At 50.5% G+C, this 19,457-nt stretch overlaps 1 protein-coding gene across 2 annotated transcripts in view; it reads right to left on the bottom strand.

The window, feature by feature from the left end:
- LOC119441904 (4-pyridoxate dehydrogenase) overlaps positions 1 to 19,457 on the bottom strand; it is a 43,529-nt gene that overhangs the window by 13,989 nt on the left and 10,083 nt on the right. For both annotated transcript variants that reach the window (XM_037706567.2, XM_037706568.2), the window contains exons 2-3: positions 6,896 to 7,098; positions 3,397 to 3,583 (exon numbers count right to left, since the gene is read on the bottom strand). In XM_037706567.2, coding sequence (XP_037562495.1) covers positions 3,397 to 3,583; positions 6,896 to 7,098 — 390 coding nt within the window. The remainder of the gene's footprint in view (positions 1 to 3,396; positions 3,584 to 6,895; positions 7,099 to 19,457) is intronic.

Raw genomic sequence — 19,457 nt, 5'->3', positions numbered from 1 at the left:
GAAACTGTGGTTACGCCACTCCCTGCTTCGTATGCTACAGTTACTGCTTCCCGCCAACTGCACTTTGTGTAACCGTAATCTTTATCGAGAAACCCTTCGCTATGCGCGAAATCGAGCTTTCTGGTTCTTTTTCTTTCTTTCCCCTGCACGGCCGGTGGCGCCGCTGCCGCTGAGGTGAGCGCCATCTGGTGGTGCTGTAAGGAATCCAGTGGCGCACGCGGCGCGCACCTCCCGCTCATTGGTTGAGTCTTTGCCCACGGACACGACACCTGCAATAGGCACACATAGGTTTAAGCACACTTAAACCAGTTTTGCGAAGTGAAGCGCGGTCGTTTGCAGCGCGCCTTTTCAGCGCAGCATTTTATTGCGATAGCAATTATATGGAAACTTCAACCGGATTTCTGCCGTCGGCGTCGCCGTCGCCGTGAGGTTCCGTATAGATTAAATCTTCGCCGCGCGCCATATGACCGAGCGGAAGCGTGCGGGGACGCGCGCTATCACGCAGAGCGAACGCACTCATGTCCCACGCGCAAGCAAGGAAGCAGGAAGCCAGCGCCGGAGGGAGCGGGGGGGGGGGGGGGGGGGGCGCACTTCTACTCTGCCAACAACCGCGCTCGTCGCTCGTCCGCACCGTCTCTTATCTCCACACGGCTCTGACCTTTATGCACCGTGCATTCGCCGCTCAGTTTCCGTTGAAGCGATAGACCGCACGTACCTTCGCCCGCTGCGGCGTATGCTTGCTGCCAGCGTTTTGACAGTCGTTGTCTGCAGACCCATTACAGAATTACAGACCCATTAGCTTACTTTCAGTATTGTATAAAATATTCACCAAGATAATTTCCAATAGAATCAGGACAACACTTGACTTCAGTCAACCAAGAGAACAGGCTGGCTTCAGGAAGGGATATTCTACGATGGACCATATCCATGCCATCAATCAGGTAATAAAGAAATCTGCAGAGTACAATCAACCTCTCTATATGGCTTTCATAGATTATGAAAGGCATTTGATTCAGTAGGGATACCAGCAGTCATAGAGGCATTGAGAAATGAAGGAGTACAGGAGGCATACGTGAATATCTTCGCAAATATCTACAAGGATTGCACAGCAACCTTGGTTCACCACAAGAAAAGTAGAAAGATACCTATCAAGAAAGGGGTCAGGCAAGGAGACACAATCTCTCCAATGCTATTCACTGCATGCTTAGAAGAAGTATTCAAGCTCTTAAACTGGGAAGGATTAGGAGTGAGGATCGATGGCGAATATCTCAGCAACCTTCGGTTTGCAGATGACATTGTCCTATTGAGCAACAATGGAGAGGAATTACAACAAATGATTGAGGACCTTCATCGAGAAAGTGTAAGATTGGGGTAGAAGATTAATATGCGGATGACATAGATAATGGTCAATAGCCTGGCAAGGGAACAAGAATTCAGGATCGCCAGTCAGCCTCTAGAATCTGTAAAGGAATATGTTTATCTAGGTCAATTACTCACAGGGGACCCTGATCATGAGAAAGAAATTTACAGAAGAATAAAATTAGGTTGGAGTGCATACGGCAGGCATTGCCAAATCCTGACTGGGAGCTTACCACTGTCGTTGAAAAGAAAAGTGTACAATCATTGCATTCTACCAGTGCTAACATACGGGGCAGAAACTTGGAGGTTAACAAAGAAGCTCGAGAACAAGTTAAGGACCGCACAAAGAGCAATGGAACGAAAAATCTTAGGAGTAACGTTAAGAGACAGGAAGAGAGCGGTGTGGATCAGAGAACAAACGGGGGTAGACGATATTCTAGTTGACATTAAGCGGAAGAAATGGAGCTGGGCAGGCCATGTAATGCGTAGGATGGATAGCCGGTGGACCATTAAGGTTACAGAATGGATACCAAGAGAAGGAAAGCGCAGTCGAGGACGGCAGAAAGTCAGGTGGGATGATGAGGTTAGGAAATTCGCAGGCGCAAGTTGGAATACGCTAGCGCAAGACAGGGGTAATTGGAGATCGCAGGGAGAGGCCTTCGTCCTGCAGTGGACATAAATATAGGCTGATGATGATGATAATGATGATGATGATGATGATGATGATGATGATGATGATGATGATGATGATGATGATGATGTCTGCAGTCATTCAGTGTGATCTATTCGTGTTTGTTTGTGCGCGCTCACACCACGCTTGTTCATTCAGTTAGTACTAGTCGGGCCACATTTTCCAACGCACGCTACACATGCAATGCTGCCCGGATCGGCAGTGCAGCGCTACAGGTGTGTCCCTTCGCACGCGCTGCCCACGGGAAGCGCTTCTCATCAACACCACCGTTTCACACGCGTCTTCTCGTGGTCATCGAGTCTCTCTTCATGTCGGTCTACTTACGCCGCAGCACACCTGCTTACTTAATCAGCTCATGTTTACTACAATTCATATTGTTACCAAAGCCGCTCACCTTACTTCGTATGACATTGCTGTGTTGCTATCGCATTCATTGCTTCGCCCTTGGGGCGAAACTGTGACATTTTTTTTATCGTTCTCTTTGATGCCAGTAAGCTAAGTATCATCGTCGACATCGTCCTTGTCATTGCGGCGTCCTTATCGTTCCGTTCATTGCTTTGTGCAGTACATAACTTGATGTCAAATGTGTCCATGTTTGCGTCGCTTCTTAACTTCAGTAGCAAGATATAATTACGATTTACGTTGGTCCCTGTCATCTTCTATAAAGCCTCTGGTGTGTAACGTCAAATCACAAATATGACAAAGCGCGGCAAAATAAGCAAAGCTCTGCCCTAAAATCTCAGAGACTACAACCGCCGTTAGCCGAGTGCACGACAGATTGCTCCACAATACCGCGTCGCAGTATGATGCAGGATGCAAAGGATGGTAATTAAACAGTCCTTGGAGATCTGCAAAGACTGCAAGCAAGAAATTAGGAGAGAAATTTTTGCAATAGTATACAAAGGGCAATGCCTTGTTATTTTAGGCCCAAGTTGGATGGCTGAGGACAAAACCATACAGGTGCAGATATATATAGCAGAAGTTTTTAATAGATTTCAGGGTGAAATATCCTTCCGCTTATTAGGGAGCATTTTTGTAATGGGCCTTGCTGTTTAAATATAGGCTAGATTATCGAAATCTAGTCACTTGTTAGCTCTAATGTATCTGGTCACCTTGATTACACTGTCATAATGCCATTGAGCAAGTTACTAAACATATGCTGCAAGTACACAACACGTCCATTGCTTTCTTCGCCTATTAACTTCTATTTGGGCTTGTTGATACTCCTTTAGAAGTCGAGCCATTCAGTGACGTGCAGTCATCCAAAATCATCAAAACAGATCCTTGTTTCTACAAGCCTAGTCGTAAATCAGCTCCATGAATTACTCTTGGTTCTGAGTACTCACCATCAATTTGTCCCACGCGGTAGTCTTCAATGTCTCTGAAGTGCGGCAGCACGTCTTCGTATGCCCAGCCCTCTGCTCCATACTCTCGTTCCCAACGGTCGTAGTCGTGCCGGTTGCCTCTCACGTAGAGCATCGCGTTTATCACGCTGCTTCCGCCGAGCACCTTGCCTCGCGGCAAGGGACATCGCTGCGTGTGCAATATGAACAAGTGTAATGCCAGTGTCACACGGTCACTTTTGATCGCCATGGGACCCGGTCCGGATCGAATCTCCCGATCACTATCGACAATGATCGCTGCTACACGGTCCAACAACAATCCGGATTGGGTTTGCATTTATAGTCTGGGTCAGCTTTAGCACACTGGAGTGGGTCCGAAGCGCTTATCAAATATGTTGTAAAAATCGTAGCATAAAACTCATTTTTGGAACAATGGAGCTGTTCTTAGTCGACCCTTCGCCGTCTGTCCGGCGACACACAGGTCACATGACCAGGACAGCATGAGAGCCGTGCCAGGGGAGGGCAGGTCACGTGACCAGCAGAGGAGGAGAGGCGCGATGGGGGAGGAGGCGACCAATGAGAGGGCGCGCTGGGCACGAGGAGGAGAGGCGATAAGAGAAGGTGTTTCTGTACGGCGCGCCCTTTTCTGATAACGCGCACCGCGTAGAGCTGCTGCCAACGCCGTCCGCATTTCCCCGTGTTCGCGCCGAACGCGCGCGGTGTCTGTGAGTGCAGCCGATGTCCCTGGTGTCGGCTCGTCAGGTTTCGACCAGAGAACTGGACGCTCGTCGAGTAGCGCCGGAAGTCGCTGCCTCTTCTCTCCTCGCAACGTTTCAATATAAGTTCCTGTTGTAGATCTGTGTTTACTTGTGTTTGCGCAATTTCATCACGTGCAACACATGTACATGTAACACTCGTAACACTCGATATAACTAACACGTACACCTTCGCCGTTCGACCCTGTTCACGAAGTGGAAGGGGCGTTGATTTTTTAATTAAATATTGTATTGTTTGTCATTGTGGATACAGCTATCACCGTCTGCTGATCGGCTGCAACTCTTAGACTACATGGTCGTTAGCCTACGACCGCGATCAGCAGCCTCCACCACTATGCACGGATCGAGATTGTCCGGATCCGGATCGAGCAAGATCGCGATCGAAAGTGCCCGAGCAGCAGCACTCGCTCCGGACCGAGCTCAATCCGGATCGGGCCTGATCGCGATCAAAAGTGACCGTTTAACACCGGTACAAATTTATGCCCAAGAACGTTCGCACTCAAGAACGTGCCGCGCTAAGAAGACTACGGCTGAACATCAGGGGCCGGTTTACACAAACCCTATCGTTCTTAAGTGGTCTTTGTCACTGGTTGGCTGCCTTTCCTAATAACATGTGGAGCATCAGGATTGGTTAGAATTTGCTCTTACGAACAATTCTAGAGTAAGATCTTTTTTGTGAATACGGGCCCAAAAAATCCCAATATAGCTTCAGTGCACGAGGAAAGTAAGTAATAATTGTTCTGAAATACAAATGCCACTGTCTGCTCCTATTTGAAGTAGACCCCACCCCTTGCACACAGGAAGAGCTACCTACGCTCCTTGTGCTCTTTTCTATAAAGCTTACTTTGTCTTTCTCTCTCTCGCCTGTTGTTGCGGGTCGGAGATTATTCCGCCGCTGCTGCCAGTTCGTTGGGATATCGGGTAGCGTTTAGGCCGGTGATCCTTCAGCCAAAGGGATGAGTACGTCCGGGAGTAAGAGCGATAGAAAAAAGGGTTTATTCTACAGTATTTACAGTGGCTCCAAATATGGAAGCCCACTCCATGGGAGAGCACTTTGAAAGTCTCAGCTCACTACATGTCTGAGTTCATATCGGAACACGTCAGGACACACCACTGCACTCAAGGTGTCTCCTTATAAAACATCGGTCTTCCCTAGTTGACCCGGCTAGGGAATCAGATGACCTTGATGCGACCAATCAGAGGGGTCGTATTGTTCACCGAACTCCGCCTCTAATGTTGCACCTTCGAAGCAAGGACGAGGCAATCCGGAAACAGGGGGTTGACACTCCTTCCACGAAAGTCGGTGACCTGTTTCTTGCCCTCCGATGGTTATCTTGCCAGGGTCGGGAGAATGGCCTTTGCACTAATCCCCGCGTCTGACGAAGGGTGGCGGTTGTGGTCGGTCGCTTCAAGTGAGCGTCTGGACGACGCTGATGAAAGGGGTGGCATCGGGGGAAGCACCCAAAGAATGGGCACTGCCGAGTTGGGGCGCTTGTTTGCCCGTCTCGTCGGTGTCTGGCACTGTCGCCGTCTCGGCGACGCTCATGAAAGGGCCTGCCTCGATGGGAAACAATCACAGAATGCGCCCGGCCGATTCGGGACGCAACACTGTGCAAAATGAAGTGAACTTATTATGCGTGTTGAGAATGAAACAAACCAATGTCAATACAACAACACATTTGTTATGATGCATTGGTATGGGTTTGTTTTGTTCGCCCATTCACAACAACGTCGGCCAGGGATATGTCAGTTATCTGTTGCACTAAAGCCCTTTTGGTTGAGTCCGTCCTAAGTATACCGTAAGTTGCAGTCCGTTGCCTCAAACCAGAGGAATGTTACATGAAGCCTCGTTACCTTACGCAATATGGGAAACGTTTGCAATGTTTTCATCTGCTCACCCCTTATATTTTTCGCGTTACATTTCAGATTCAGCTTAAAATACTGAACTGTGTGTCAGCTGATGAATCTTACTGCTTTTGGACATGATGTGTTCTGCATTATATATTCTTTTTTTAGGACTTTATATTAAATTGCATTATACTTCAAATTGCATTTATTTCGTAAATAGTGCTTCCTTGCTGCCAGCCAGGCGCAGCCTCTCAAGCCCTCGATGCTTTAGCTGGCCAGCAATTCGTGCTGTTGTACTGATTGAAAAATAAAGGTGGGTGTGCGTGCCTACTATCACGTTATGTATGAGCTACAACGAGCGACCGCTTTAGCACGCGCTTTTTCATTGTAGCTCATACTGAACGCGAAAGTAGGTATGTATCTGTTCTCTCCTTCGTGTCTTTACTTACATGTGTCACTCCTTTGATACTTTGGCTACTATGATCGTGGGTATTATAATAAGCATCACACATGCGAAATCAAGCACAGCTAGCTGTATATCGCCGTAACCGGTACACGACTGAGCAACAAAGAAAGTAATTATATAGCACGACTGCTTCAGCATCAAGAGTTCTGTTGATCATCAACCCGAGCCAGATCTGCCAAGTAATTACAGCGCACAGATCCACCGGTGACCTGTTCATGAGTCATGTGTTCAATGTCTGGATGACACAAATAGTTCAGTTCAATAACTGTCATGCACACTTAAACGTGACTACGATGGGGCTCCCCTGAGACTCAACTCTAAGATCACCGCTGCGCATATGATCCACAGTAATGCAGACGAAGAATGAGGGCTCTGGGATGAGCCTACATTTTCCTTCGAGACGCATACGCACCTGATCCCAATAAGAAAGACACGCATTCTTCTGCGGCACGGTCCAGTAGGCCCAATCATCATGTCCACCCATGATCATACCGGCAATGGCCGGTATTTGTCTGGAGGCTGTCTCCAGTCCTCCAGCTTCCAGAAGCAGCACCGAGACGTCGGGGTCCGCCGACAGCCTGTTGGCGATCACGCAGCCCGCTGAACCACCGCCCACTGCACGGAAAATGTCGTCTACGTTTTCTAGTGCAACGCAATGATCTATATTCAAAGCGCTGCGAAAACACGAATAAAAAGTTAAACCAGTTCCACGCTTGTGAAATCTGATGAATCAGCGTCGGTGTATAGCGGTAACATACAAAAAAGGGGGGTGCATAGCGCAGTGGGTATGACGCTCGCATTCGGACCGTGAGTACCCGGATTCAAATTCCGCCTCGGCAAGAAAGATTTTTTCTCTTCCTTTCTCTCTCTCTCTCGCTCTCATTTTCTCTTTCTCTCGCCCATAGCAAGTTGTGTTGCAATCGTCGGTATAATGCAACCATATGCATTCCCATAAATGCATGTTCTGCAAGCGTGGATAAATACCGTGTAAGAAACAAAAAAGTAGGTGTATAGCGCAGTGGTTATGACGCTCGCCTTCAGACCGTTGGTACCCGGGTTCGAATCCCGCCTCGCCAAGGAAGTTCATTTTGTTTATTTATTTATTTCTCTCGCTCTGTCTGTCTGTCTTCTTTCTCTCTCTGCGCCTCCTCTTCTCTTATGCTCTGCTTTCACTCTCTTCCAGCCCGGTGATGCTGCGCATGACAACGAGACCAACCTACCGAGGCTTCAACAGCTCCGCTGTAAAATATCATCCTGTCCAACATGACACTACTCGTATGCATTTCAGCTAAAAGCCGAGTTCGTTATTGCCTCAGACCAGGCAAGAGAGTATGGGCAAACCACCCAGCGACGAGACGTTGGCTGCATCTGACGAATGCATATACGCAGCCATTGTAAGGCAATGCTTCTGTGCCCAAATGGCGTGCATTGTCCATTGTGCAACCGTCGCTTCAAATTGCACCATGAAAAAGGCAGAACTTGCTCAAAATGTTTTAGCGTTTTGTAATGATGGGCACATTCCGCAAAAAGTACCAGCCTATTCCGTGCTATAAAATGCGGTTCAACTACAAATCTTCGAATTCATGTTCAATATTAGGATATCTATCTGTCTAGTCAATTTTCTGTCCAATAAGAACTGCGAAAATACATATCACACACATATATGGACAAGACAAGCAGACGTCATGAGCGTACGCTAAATATAGTTCGCTGAATGTAATGTCTGAGGTGCTTGTCATACATGATAAAGATACTATAAGGGTGTTTATTGGGCGACACTTAAAGCAGCGCAAGAGCGACATTCCAAAAAGCGCAGCACGGACTCTCAGCACGAGCGGCGCTCGAGAGCCGAAGAAAACGACCCACTAGAAGGCGCTGGAGCGGACGACCCACTTCAAGGCGCTGGATCGGACGACCCACTTCAGAGTTCCAACGCTTCGCTACAATTACCCCGGCTGTGAAAAGGGAGCCGCCCGGGGACTTAACAGGCTGTCACCATGAGTGGGTCATGGTATATCTTGAGGCGCTCCACATTCACGATGTCGCGCCCTCGACGGCGCATGTCCGAAGATGGTTCAACGGGTTCGATAAGGTAATTTACTGAGGACGTGCGTTCGACGACACGGTAGGGGCCTTCGTATTTGGGCAGTAGTTTCAAAGAGAGTCCAGTTGCGGTGGTAGGGACTGAGAGCAAGACGAGCGCCCCCGGGAAAAACGTGGGCGCAGAAGTGGTGGATGCTCTTCTGCCGCTCTTGTTCATTTGCAGTAAAGGTCCGGGCAAGGTCGCGACACTCTTCAGCATGTCTGGCTGTGGCAGATATAGGCGTATTATCAAAAGTGTCTGGCCTGTATGGAAGGATCGTGTCGATCGTGTGCGACGGGTGGCGGCCGTACAATAAGAAGAACGGTGAGAAGCCAGTAGTACTCTGACGGGCGGTATTGTAGGCGTAGGTGACGAAGGGCAGAATGGCATCCCAATTTGTGTGGTCGGCGGCGATGTACATTGAGAGTACGTCGCCAAGCGTGCGGTTAAATCGCTCTGTGAGACCGTTTGTCTGTGGGTGGTAAGCAGTAGTATTGCGGTCAACGACGTGACACTCTTTGAGAATGGCTTCGACGATTTCCGACAAGAAGGCACGGCCTCGATCGCTGAGTAGCTTCAGGGATGGACCGTGACGCAGTATGAATCGGTGGAGCAGAAAAGAGGCAACATCTCGTGCTGTAGCCGCTTGAAGGGCGGCAGTTTCGGCGTATCGCGTGAGATGATCAACAGCGACGATGGCCCAGCGGTTACCAGCCGACGTCAGAGGAAGAGGTCCGTATAAATCGATACCAACGCGCCCAAACGGCCGGTTAGGACAAGGTAAATGTTGTAGACCTGCTGGCGAGAGGTCCGGCGAAGATTTCCGGCGCTGACAATCGAGGCAGGAGCGAACCAATTTCTGCACGTACCGGTACATTCCCCGCCAAAAGTACCGTTGTCGAATTCGGTGGTAAGTTTTGTATACCCCAGAGTGTGCACACTGCGGATCAGGGTGGAACGATTCGCATATTTGAGAACGGAGACTGCGGGGTACTACTATAGTAACCACTGGCGGCCGTCGGCGCTGTAATTGCGTCGGTGAAGTAGCTCGTCGCGAATGGCGAAATGGTGGGCTTGACGACCCAATGGGCGAGTGGATGGTGTTGCCGACGGATCAGTGAGCAAGTCTATCAGCGAGACAATTCATTGGTCCTTGCGCTGTTCTGTAGCGATGGTGTGAAGGTCGATGGAAGAAACGGCCAGTTGAGTTCCTGAGCAGAGGGCGTTGTCATCGGTTAAGGGGGAGCGCGAGAGGGCGTCGGCATCGGCATGTTGGCGTCCGTTGCGGTAGAGCACGCGGATGTCGTAGTCCTGCAGACGAAGTGCCCAACGGGCGAGACGGCCTGATGAATCCTTCAATGACGACAGCGAGCATAGTGCATGGTGGTCAGTAATGACATCGAACGGGCAGCCATACAAATAAGGGCGAAACTTCGTAAGGGCCCAGATGATCGCCAGGCATTCTTTTTCGGAGACGGTGTAGTTGGCTTCAGCTTTAGTAAGCGTACGACTTGCATAAGCCAGGACATATTCAGGGAACCCTGGCTTGCGCTGCGCAAGGACAGCGCCAAGGCCAACACCGCTGGCGTCCGTGTGTACCTCTGTATAGGGGCCATAGGGTCGTAGTGGCGTAGTATGGGCGGAGACGTCAACAAACGATGGAGCTTTGCGAACGCTGTCCTCGCACACTGACGACCACGAGTCGAGGGACTTCGTCAGTGGCGATATAATAGTGGCGAAGTTTCGAATGAAACGTCGAAAGTAGGAACACAGAGCTACGAAACTGCGCAGTTCTTTGACGGACGTAGGTCTCGGGAACTCGACAACGGCCCGAAGCTTGGCTGGATCTGGGAGAATGCCATCCTTGGACACGACGTAACACAGTATTGTCAGCTGTCGTGCTGCAAATCGGCACTTCTTTAGGTTCAACAGTAGGCCGGCGTTGCTCAAACGCGTCAAAACATGCCGGAGGAGTTGAAGATGCGTCAAGAAGTCCGGAGTGAAAACGACGACGTCGTCGAGAAATGGCACAAGCGCGTGTGCCATTTCAGGTTGCGCGAAGACGATATCCATCATGCGTACGAAGGTCGCGGGCGCATTACACAGTCCGAACGGCATGACGTTGAATTCGTACAAGCCGTCGGGCGTGACGAAGGCTGTCTTCGGTCGAGCGTCCTCAGCGATAGGGGCTTGCCAGTACCCTGAGCGCAAATCGAGCGATGAAAAGAATTCAGCTCCTTCGAGGCTGTCAATCGCGTCGTCTATTCGTGGCAGCGGATAGACGTCCTTGCGGGTTATCTTGTTGAGCCTTCGGTAGTCCCCACAGAACCGTACGGAACCGTCCTTTTTCGCAACAAGAACGACCGGAGACGCCCAGGGACTGTTTGATGGTCGAATAACATCCCGTCGAAGCGTGTCGTCAACTTGCTCGTTAATCTGTAGGAGATACGCGATATGGACGTTGCCGCAGTGGCGGTTGGTAGCCAGTGTCGATGCCATGCGTGACAGTGGACGTGTGGCCCAGGGAAGTCTGCACGACATCGAAAGATGGGCGAAATTCTTCCAACAGGCACAGAAGCTGTGAACGCTGGACCGGCGTAAGGTTTTCATCAATGGAGGAGCCAAATACATCTTCGGGCGATGAATCCGACTTCGAAACAGCACAGAGCGTACAGGAGCTGGGCCAGTGCGTGTCATCGGGTACGTCGACAACTTGTGCGTCTTCGAGGGGTTCCACTCTGCCGAGACATTCCCCTCGCAGCAATGTGACAGTAGATGGGGATGGATTGCTAACAAAAATAGCGCTGTCACCGTGAGTGATTTGCACTGTCGCAAAGGGCACTAACAATCCTTTCTTAGTGCGAACGCGGTCAGATGGCGAAAGGAGGGCAATTGTGTCGCAGAGACCGTCGCAGTACACTGACACAGCCGCTGACGCGTTCGGAGGCACTTGGGTATCGTCTGTGACGAGTATCTTGTGCGAAAGTGACGGTCTCTCTGCCGGCGTCATCTCTGAGAACGGCGAGAGTTCTATTTCGGCGGCTGTGCAATGAATGACGGCGTTGTGGCGGGAGAGAAAATCCCATCCCAGGATGATGTCGTGCGAGCATGCAGGAATGAGGATGAATTCGACGGCATACATGGCGTCCCGAATGACGACGCGAGCTGTGCATACTGCTGTTGGGTGAATACTTTGGGCACTAGCCGTACGAAGGGATAGCCCCGAAAGTTGCGTCGTCACTTTTCGTAGGAAACGGCTAAGTTTGGCGTCCATAACGGATACGGCGGCTCCAGTGTCTTAAGGGCTGATGCGCGAACACCGTCTACAAACACGTATATTATGTTCGATGGTCGTTCCTGAGGGCTTTCACAGTTCGATAGCGTCGCAGCCCTTGCCTCGTGGACTGTGGCGACTAGTTTTCTCGATCTCGTGCGACCTGACGTGGCCGCATCGGCTACAATGAGCGACGTCGTGGAGACGGCGAACGGCGGGTAGAAGGAGCTGGGCGTAACGTCGGTGACACAGGTGGCGGTGGTTCGTAATTAGGGCGGCTGGGTTGGCTCATGACGGGTGATGCGACTCGAGGTGACTGCACGCGATTGCAAAAACGTGCAACATGGCCGGCGTAACTACACGCAAAGCATATGGGACGGTTGTCGGAAGTGCGCCAACGGTTTTCCGGAGAGGGTCCCACCCATGGTTCAGGACGCGATGGACGTAGCGGCTGCTGATATGGCTGCATGGTGGGCTGCAGACGGAGCCTAGTGACATCGGCGTACGTAGGTGGCACAACCGCTGCGAACGACTGAGGTCCAGCGACGGCTTCGGCGGAACTAAACGGAGCAGCCGCAGTGATTGGTTGGGCTGGCCTGGCGACAACTTGAGCGTAGCTAAGTGGCGCTGGTGCCGGAGGGCGCTGGTGATATTCGGGCATCACTTCGGCGATTTCCTGTTCAATCACTCGGCAGAGGGGAGGCGTGAGTGTGGTTGATGGCTGTTCCACATGCTGCGGGTGAGCAAAGGGCAGCAGAGAGAGCTGGCGTGCGGTTTCTTCGCGCACAAATGTTTCATTTCTGCCAGCAAGGTGGTGTGGTCAGAAACGGTTGACAAGCCAGTGAGATCTGCGTCCAGTGCTGTCGGCCGGCGGCTCAACGACCGCTGCCGGCGTAGCTCCTCATAACTCTGGCACAGAGTTATTAGCTCTGCCACCGTGCGAGGATTTTTGGCGAGGAGCATGGTGAAGGCGTTGTCGTCGATGCCCGTCATGACATGTTTGATCTTATCCAACTTGGACATGATCACGTTTGTTTTCTTGCACAAGTCCAGAATGTCCTCTATGTAACTTGTGAAAGATTCCCCGGCCTGCTGAGCGCGTTCGCGCAAACGCTGTTCTGCTTGCAGCTTACGAACAGCAGGGCGGCCAAACACGTCGATAATGGCAGTCTTGAAAGCGGACCAGGTCGGGAAATCGGATTCGTGGTTGTTGTACCACAGACTTGCTACTCCCGCCAGGTAAAAGACCAAGTTTCTCAATTTTCCGATCTCGTCCCATTTGTTCGGTACACTCACGCGCTCGTAGATAGCGAGCCAGTCCTCCACGTCGGTGCCATCCGCGCCAGTGAAGATAGGCGGGTCGCATTGACGAGGGACACCGGGACAGGCAGGGGGTGCAGGAGGAGGCGTTTGCTGGGAGGCGTCTTGCGGCATGGCAGATGGTAGTGCACGCGATCGAAGCTCCAGGGGCATCGAAGGGGTTTCGGAGCGGTTTTGAGGGTACAGCACCTCCACCAATTTATAAGGGTGTTTATTAGACGGCACTTAAAGCAGCGCAAGAGCGACAGTCCAAAAAGCACAGCACGGACTCTCAGCACGAGCGGCGCTCGAGAGCCGAAGAAAACGACCCACTAGCAGGCGCTGGAGCGGACGACCCACTTCAAGGCGCTGGAGCGGACGACGCACTTCAGAGTTCCAACGCTTCGCTACAATACTATTAGTACATAAAATGGTATAAAAGTTACAAACAGGGATAACGTGCGTCAGAAATGCTGGCCAATGTTTCGATAGGAGGACCTAGATCCTCCTCTTCCTTATATCTTTATATCATTATGGCCCCTTATATCAGCGTCACCCAGACGGCGACAGTGCCCGACACCGACTGTGGCGGGCAAACAAGCGCCCCAAATCCGCAGTGCGCATACTTTGGGTGCTTCCCCTGATGCCGCCTCCTTCATCAGCGGCCGTCTAGCTAGAGACGCGGCCCGACACTGGTTGTGACGGGATGACAAAGAAGCTTAGAAGCGACCACAACCGCCACCCTTCGGGGAAGCGGGGACCAGCACGAAGGTCACTCTCGCGACCCTGGCAAGATAACCGTCACGGAGACCAAGAAACCAAGTCAACGGCTTTCGTGGAAGGAGTGTGAGCGCCCTGTTTCCAGTTTACCTCGTCTTTGCTTCGAAGGTGGGATATCAGAGGCGGAGTTCTGTGGACAATACGACTAATCTGATTGGCCGCATAAAGGTCATCGAATTCCCTTGTGTAGGGAACTCGAGAAGACGACTGCTTTATAAGCGGACATATTTGGTTCAGTGGGTGTGTCCTGACATGTTCTGATGTGTGCTGAGATATGTAGTGCGTCAGAAAGTCAATGTGCTGCTACATGGAGTGGGCTCCCATATCTGGAGCCACTGTAAATATTGTAGAATAAACCCTTTTTCTATCGCTCCTACTACCGGACGTACTCATCCCTGTGGCTGGAGGATCACCGGCCTACACACTACCCGAGTCCCAACAGTACATAAAAGTACTTATAAAGGCTATGAAGCCTGCAGTTGACTGTTCTTTTTAAGTGAAACTTCAACCTAGTTATGAATAATTTAATTTCGCGAGTGGTTTCGTGGTCTTAATACAGGGAATAAAAATCATGAGCCATTCCACTCTGTGAACGTGGATGACCAGCAAAGCTGTTTAGCACGTAGGCACGTTGCTCCTCGGGTGTCCGCACTATACGCGGCCTCCCATTACGACGACAAAAGTGAAATTCAAAATGGAGAACGGAAACTTGTCTTTTTGTTTTTTTATATACATTCGCGTGAACGACGGGACCGCCGCTCCGAGAAGTCGGAGGAACCTACAAACGCGTGACGTTGTGGACGGCACCGCCACCACGGGGGAGCGCAAGGAAAGAAAACTAGATACACAAGCGCTTGGAACGCCGACAAAGAGAGGGCGATGCGAACATAGACATGGCCGACGTGGTTCGCACAGAGGCAGATGTTTAAAAACCTTTATTAGTATCTACCTGGGAGAGTACTGATTTTGAAAATTGTGCCTATTGCTAACTTATCTACTCAAAATGCATATCCGAGGGACACCGACGAGCCAGCTGTGGAATATGACGACGACGAACGCGCGGGCAGTGGCACGTGGCGCTCGCGCGGGAACCGAGTTTCTGCACCCGAATTTTTTACCCGAGTTTTTGCACCTACAAGGACAGACTTAAGTCTGTCCATGTAAGTAGGTCGATTGTACGTGGTACATGGGTAGGTCAATTACGTAGTAGGTGGTATGTACGTAGGTCGATTGAATGCATTACGATTCAATATTGTCGTCATTCAACCGCAATTAGGCCGTCGTTATCGTGCAATCGTCATCATTGTATCATCAACAAAGTTATCGTCATGCATTCATTGTCATACCGTCGTCGTGATGTCGTCGTGGTCGTTTCATCATTGTCATTCCAGGTTCGTCGTCTGATTTTCGTCCTGCCATCGACGTCATACAGTCGTCGTCACGCCATGACGTCATACACTCGGCATCATCCCGTTGTCCTCGTTTATTCATCCTCGTACTGCCTTAGTTATACCCCCATCATTTCATAATTGTCATCCCATTCGTCGTTCAATCAACGCCATTTCTTCGTCATTCCACCGTCGTTACTGCGTAGTGGTCATACAGTCGCCGCCCTGCCATCATGGTCATGGCCGACTCTGGCGAGCCAGTGTCACAGCAAAGTGGGCCAATCCCAAAGACTGTTTGTCTCACATAGCCGAAGCAAAGGAAATCGCAGAATGACCACCACAGATTCTATATAAACTACCTTCGGCAATACGTGGTGTCGCTGCATTGCTTGAATGCTACTCGCATTAACGTCGTCAGTTGTCGTGAGATGAGTTCTGCGGGCTTTTTTTTTTTAATGCGAAGCATTTCTTGCCGGCGGCTATGTCCGTCCGTCCCACGTCCCACACGCCCACAGCGCATGCGCGTCCCCTCCCACTCTCTCTCTTCTCCTACGCTCCCCCCTTTCTCTCCTCTAGGAATCCTGTACAGAGCGGCGCCCGCGTGCCACACCCCCACAGCGCATGCGCGTCCCCTTCCCCCCTCTGTCCTCTTCTATGCTCCTCCCTCATTCCTCTAGGAATCTGGAGCGGCGCGCACGACAGGTGGTGCGACAGCGGCATACTCCGCTGGGGGCGCCATGGTAGCTCCGCGGTATGAAAATGACGGAGCGCGCGTGCCTCATTCTCTCTCCTGTGCAGCGCCGCGATGAGCGCTTGGGCCGCTGCCGCGAAACCATCTCCCGCTCAAGCTAACCATCTCCCCGCTGCTTCGCATCCACACATGGTTCCCTTTAGCGGGAGATGGAGTAATCTTTTTCCGGAAGCGGGGGGGGGGGGGGGGGGGATCTTGACTTCATGGTGAACAGAACTTTCACAACCAAGTCACGCATGTCCAATGTTGCAGTTGAAATCACAGGAAATTATTCATTCTTCTTCGGTTTTTCAAACAATAGTAGAAACCACGTCCCCTCTTTCTGTAGAAATGTGGAAGCGTTGCGTCACTATACTTTTTCATTGGGCATTCAATAAGCCGGTAATATCCGTTGTGTAAAGACTGTTTTTACTTGTTTTCATTTATTTGGTTACGAGCTTCATTGATTTGGTTACGAGCTTGCTGCTAGCGCGTCCGCAGAGACTATATGATGCATTGCTTGTTTCCATATGCAAGTCTGAGTAATTGTGTTTGAAGGGTGACATTCATTACCGAAAAGTAAGTTGCTAGATTAGTTAGTGCAACGATCGCATAAGTGGGCAGTAGTTCGGCAAAGCAAGAGAAGCTGACAGGAAAGACAGTCACAGAATTAGAGCAATTTATCGAAGCAATATACTTCAGAGCAATGAATTCATAGACTAATTGGTGCAACATGTTGAGAAAAATTAGTGCTGTAGAGAATACAAAAAAAAATGAATGGAAGATAACTCGCCACAGCAAAGCGCATTTCCGGTCATATTCTACTATGTACTTAATGTGTTGCTTTGGCGATGATGTTTTCTCTCCCCTCCCTCCCTTCTCTACAAACTGCAAATAATTCGTCCGGGTATCGTAATTGGCTGAACGCTGGTTCCAGAATAGACGGGGTCAAAGGTCGATCCCAAATTACGTATGGTAGTTGATTCATTTATTTATCGCAAATGTTAGCATTGTGATCGCATCATTTAACCGCCAATTACGACAGGCGACCTTCCCGCTCCGACCGAACCCCCCACCCTCCCCAACAGAAAACGACGGCAGAAAGGGAAAATGCTGCACATCAAATAACGCATTAAAAAATCTTCCGCTAAGCTCATTATCATTACTTCCGCTATTCCCTCATCGGGCCGTCGCTGCACAGGAAGTCTGCGGCGGTTTATATCACCTGGTTGGCGCTGTCTGGCCGTGGTAATGGTAGAGCAGCGCGAAACACATGGACGAAGGAAAGACGTGAGACACTTGCCGGTGCTACAGCGCCTGTATGTGTCTCACGACAGCAATTGTGCGTGCCTCACGTCGTCTAACTACCCATGTCTTTCGCGCTGCCCCACCATTTCTAATGTCGAACCAACTACCTCAAACTTCCGTTCTGGTCGCGAGGCTTGGACAACATCTTCGGGCAACAGCTAGTTGTCTATCGGATCGTATACCTAGAAAGGCTGCTGTGACTGTCACGCGAATCGGGGGCAAGGGCACATCGTATGTTCAACGCGCTATCATGCGCGTCAATATAACAACCTTGAAAACGTCCTATATAAGCAGCTGTTCATCCAACACCAGTCAAGCGCGTGTGTGCCTCAGCTGCGTCGATTTATAGCCGCATGACACATTTTGCCGGGTTTGTATGACTGTGTGCTGAGAGCAGGTAATTGCGCTTAGCGATCACACGTAACGTTTGGCATTAGAAAGCGCTGCGTGTAGGCCCCTTTCCGGCGTCAGTAGTATCCAGCACTTCATTGTATTGTATTTTGTCTTTCGCGGTCACGACGTGGAAAAGCTGCAGATTGGGCAACATAGCACTGGAACGCACGCTTCTTAGTTAAGCGGCCGTATCAGGACCAATGGTTTTGATATTCGAGTCCAGCTTGCAAACAGTTCCTTCCTTCCATAGTTTATATATATATATATATATATATATATATATATATATATATATATATATATATATATATACTGGGACACGGAGAAAAAATTTTTTGCAATACCGCCAAAGACGCAAAAATTCGTGACGCCACGCTGTTTCGGAGCTTGCATTGCCTCTCGAAAGCTAGCGTTTCGAGAGGACTGAAACGTTCATTCATGTTCATAAAAGGCCGAACGCGTCTGAACGCTTCTATGCATCCTACTCGATCCCCAAACGCATCTTTGGTAGTTGCACTATCTTTGGCGATCGACCGCCATCACGTGGAGGGGGGCAGTCGCTTTCACATATGCGAGTTGTCGCCACGCCGGCGCTCGCGCCGCCGCTGTGTCAGACACTGCTGTCCGTATGAACTGTAGGCAGATTACGTTTGACTAATATATATATTGTAACGGATGGGATGGATTTATTTACAAGAATGATGGATGGTTAGCGTAGCGCAAGGGACTGGGACGGTCATCCAAGCCCAACAGGCAGCAGCCAGCTCCTCGCGCACACTTCTACTTCCTCTCCTTCGGCTGCGCCGTGCAGCGTGACAATTTCTCGGGAGGCAGACGAAGCTCGCCGAGCGAGTTACACAGCAGCGTGACAATTTCTCCGGGGGCAGACGAAGCTCGCCGAGCGAGTTACACAGCAGCGTGATAATTTCTCCGGGGGCAGACGAAGTTCTCCGAGCGAGTTACATAGCCCGATGGTGGTGCAGTTTGAGTCGGGAGACGTGCACGACTTGCGTTTTACGTGATCTCCGGTTGTGCGAAGTCACTCTCGCGATGACGTAGGTCACGTCACTCAGTCGTTTCAGTATGACGTATGGGCCAGTGTATCGAGACAGAAACTTCATGCAAAGCCTCTTTTTCTGCACAGGTGTCCAAAGCCAAAGTCCCCAGGAGCATATGTGACGAGCATATGTCGAGCGTCATAACGAGTCTTGGCACGATCTTGAGAGGAGAGAGTCCTGAGGCGGGCCAGTCGACGCGCTTCTTCGGCACGGCATAAAGTCTGGCCTAATGAGTAGCCTTCATGTGGGGACCAGGGAATGATGGTGTCGATAAAGCTTTGGGGGTTGCGAGCATAGAGAAGAAAGAAAGGCGCATAGCCGGTGAATTCGTGCTTGGCAGTATTGTAAGCGTACGTAACAAATTGCAAGATTGAATCCCAGTTTTTGTGATCGGTGGAGACATACATGGCAAGCATGTTGGTCAGCGTACGATTTGTGCGCTCAGTGAGTCCGTTCGTTTGCGGATGGTAAGGGGTCGAATGCCGGAAATCAGATCCACAAAGACGTAGCAGTTCTTCAACAACGTCTGCCGTAAACTGCCGTCCACGATCACTAATCACAACGCGTGGAGCATCATGGCGGAGAATGACGGAGTACAGCAGGAACGATGAAACATCTGCTGCTGTAGCCGAAGCGAGCGCTGCCGTCTCAGTGTACCGGG

This window comes from Dermacentor silvarum, chromosome 2 (genome assembly GCF_013339745.2).
Source record: "Dermacentor silvarum isolate Dsil-2018 chromosome 2, BIME_Dsil_1.4, whole genome shotgun sequence".
Classification (NCBI taxonomy): domain Eukaryota; kingdom Metazoa; phylum Arthropoda; class Arachnida; order Ixodida; family Ixodidae; genus Dermacentor; species Dermacentor silvarum.
The sequence above is the reverse complement of the archived record's forward strand: the minus strand, read 5'-3'. Positions and strand labels throughout refer to the sequence as shown.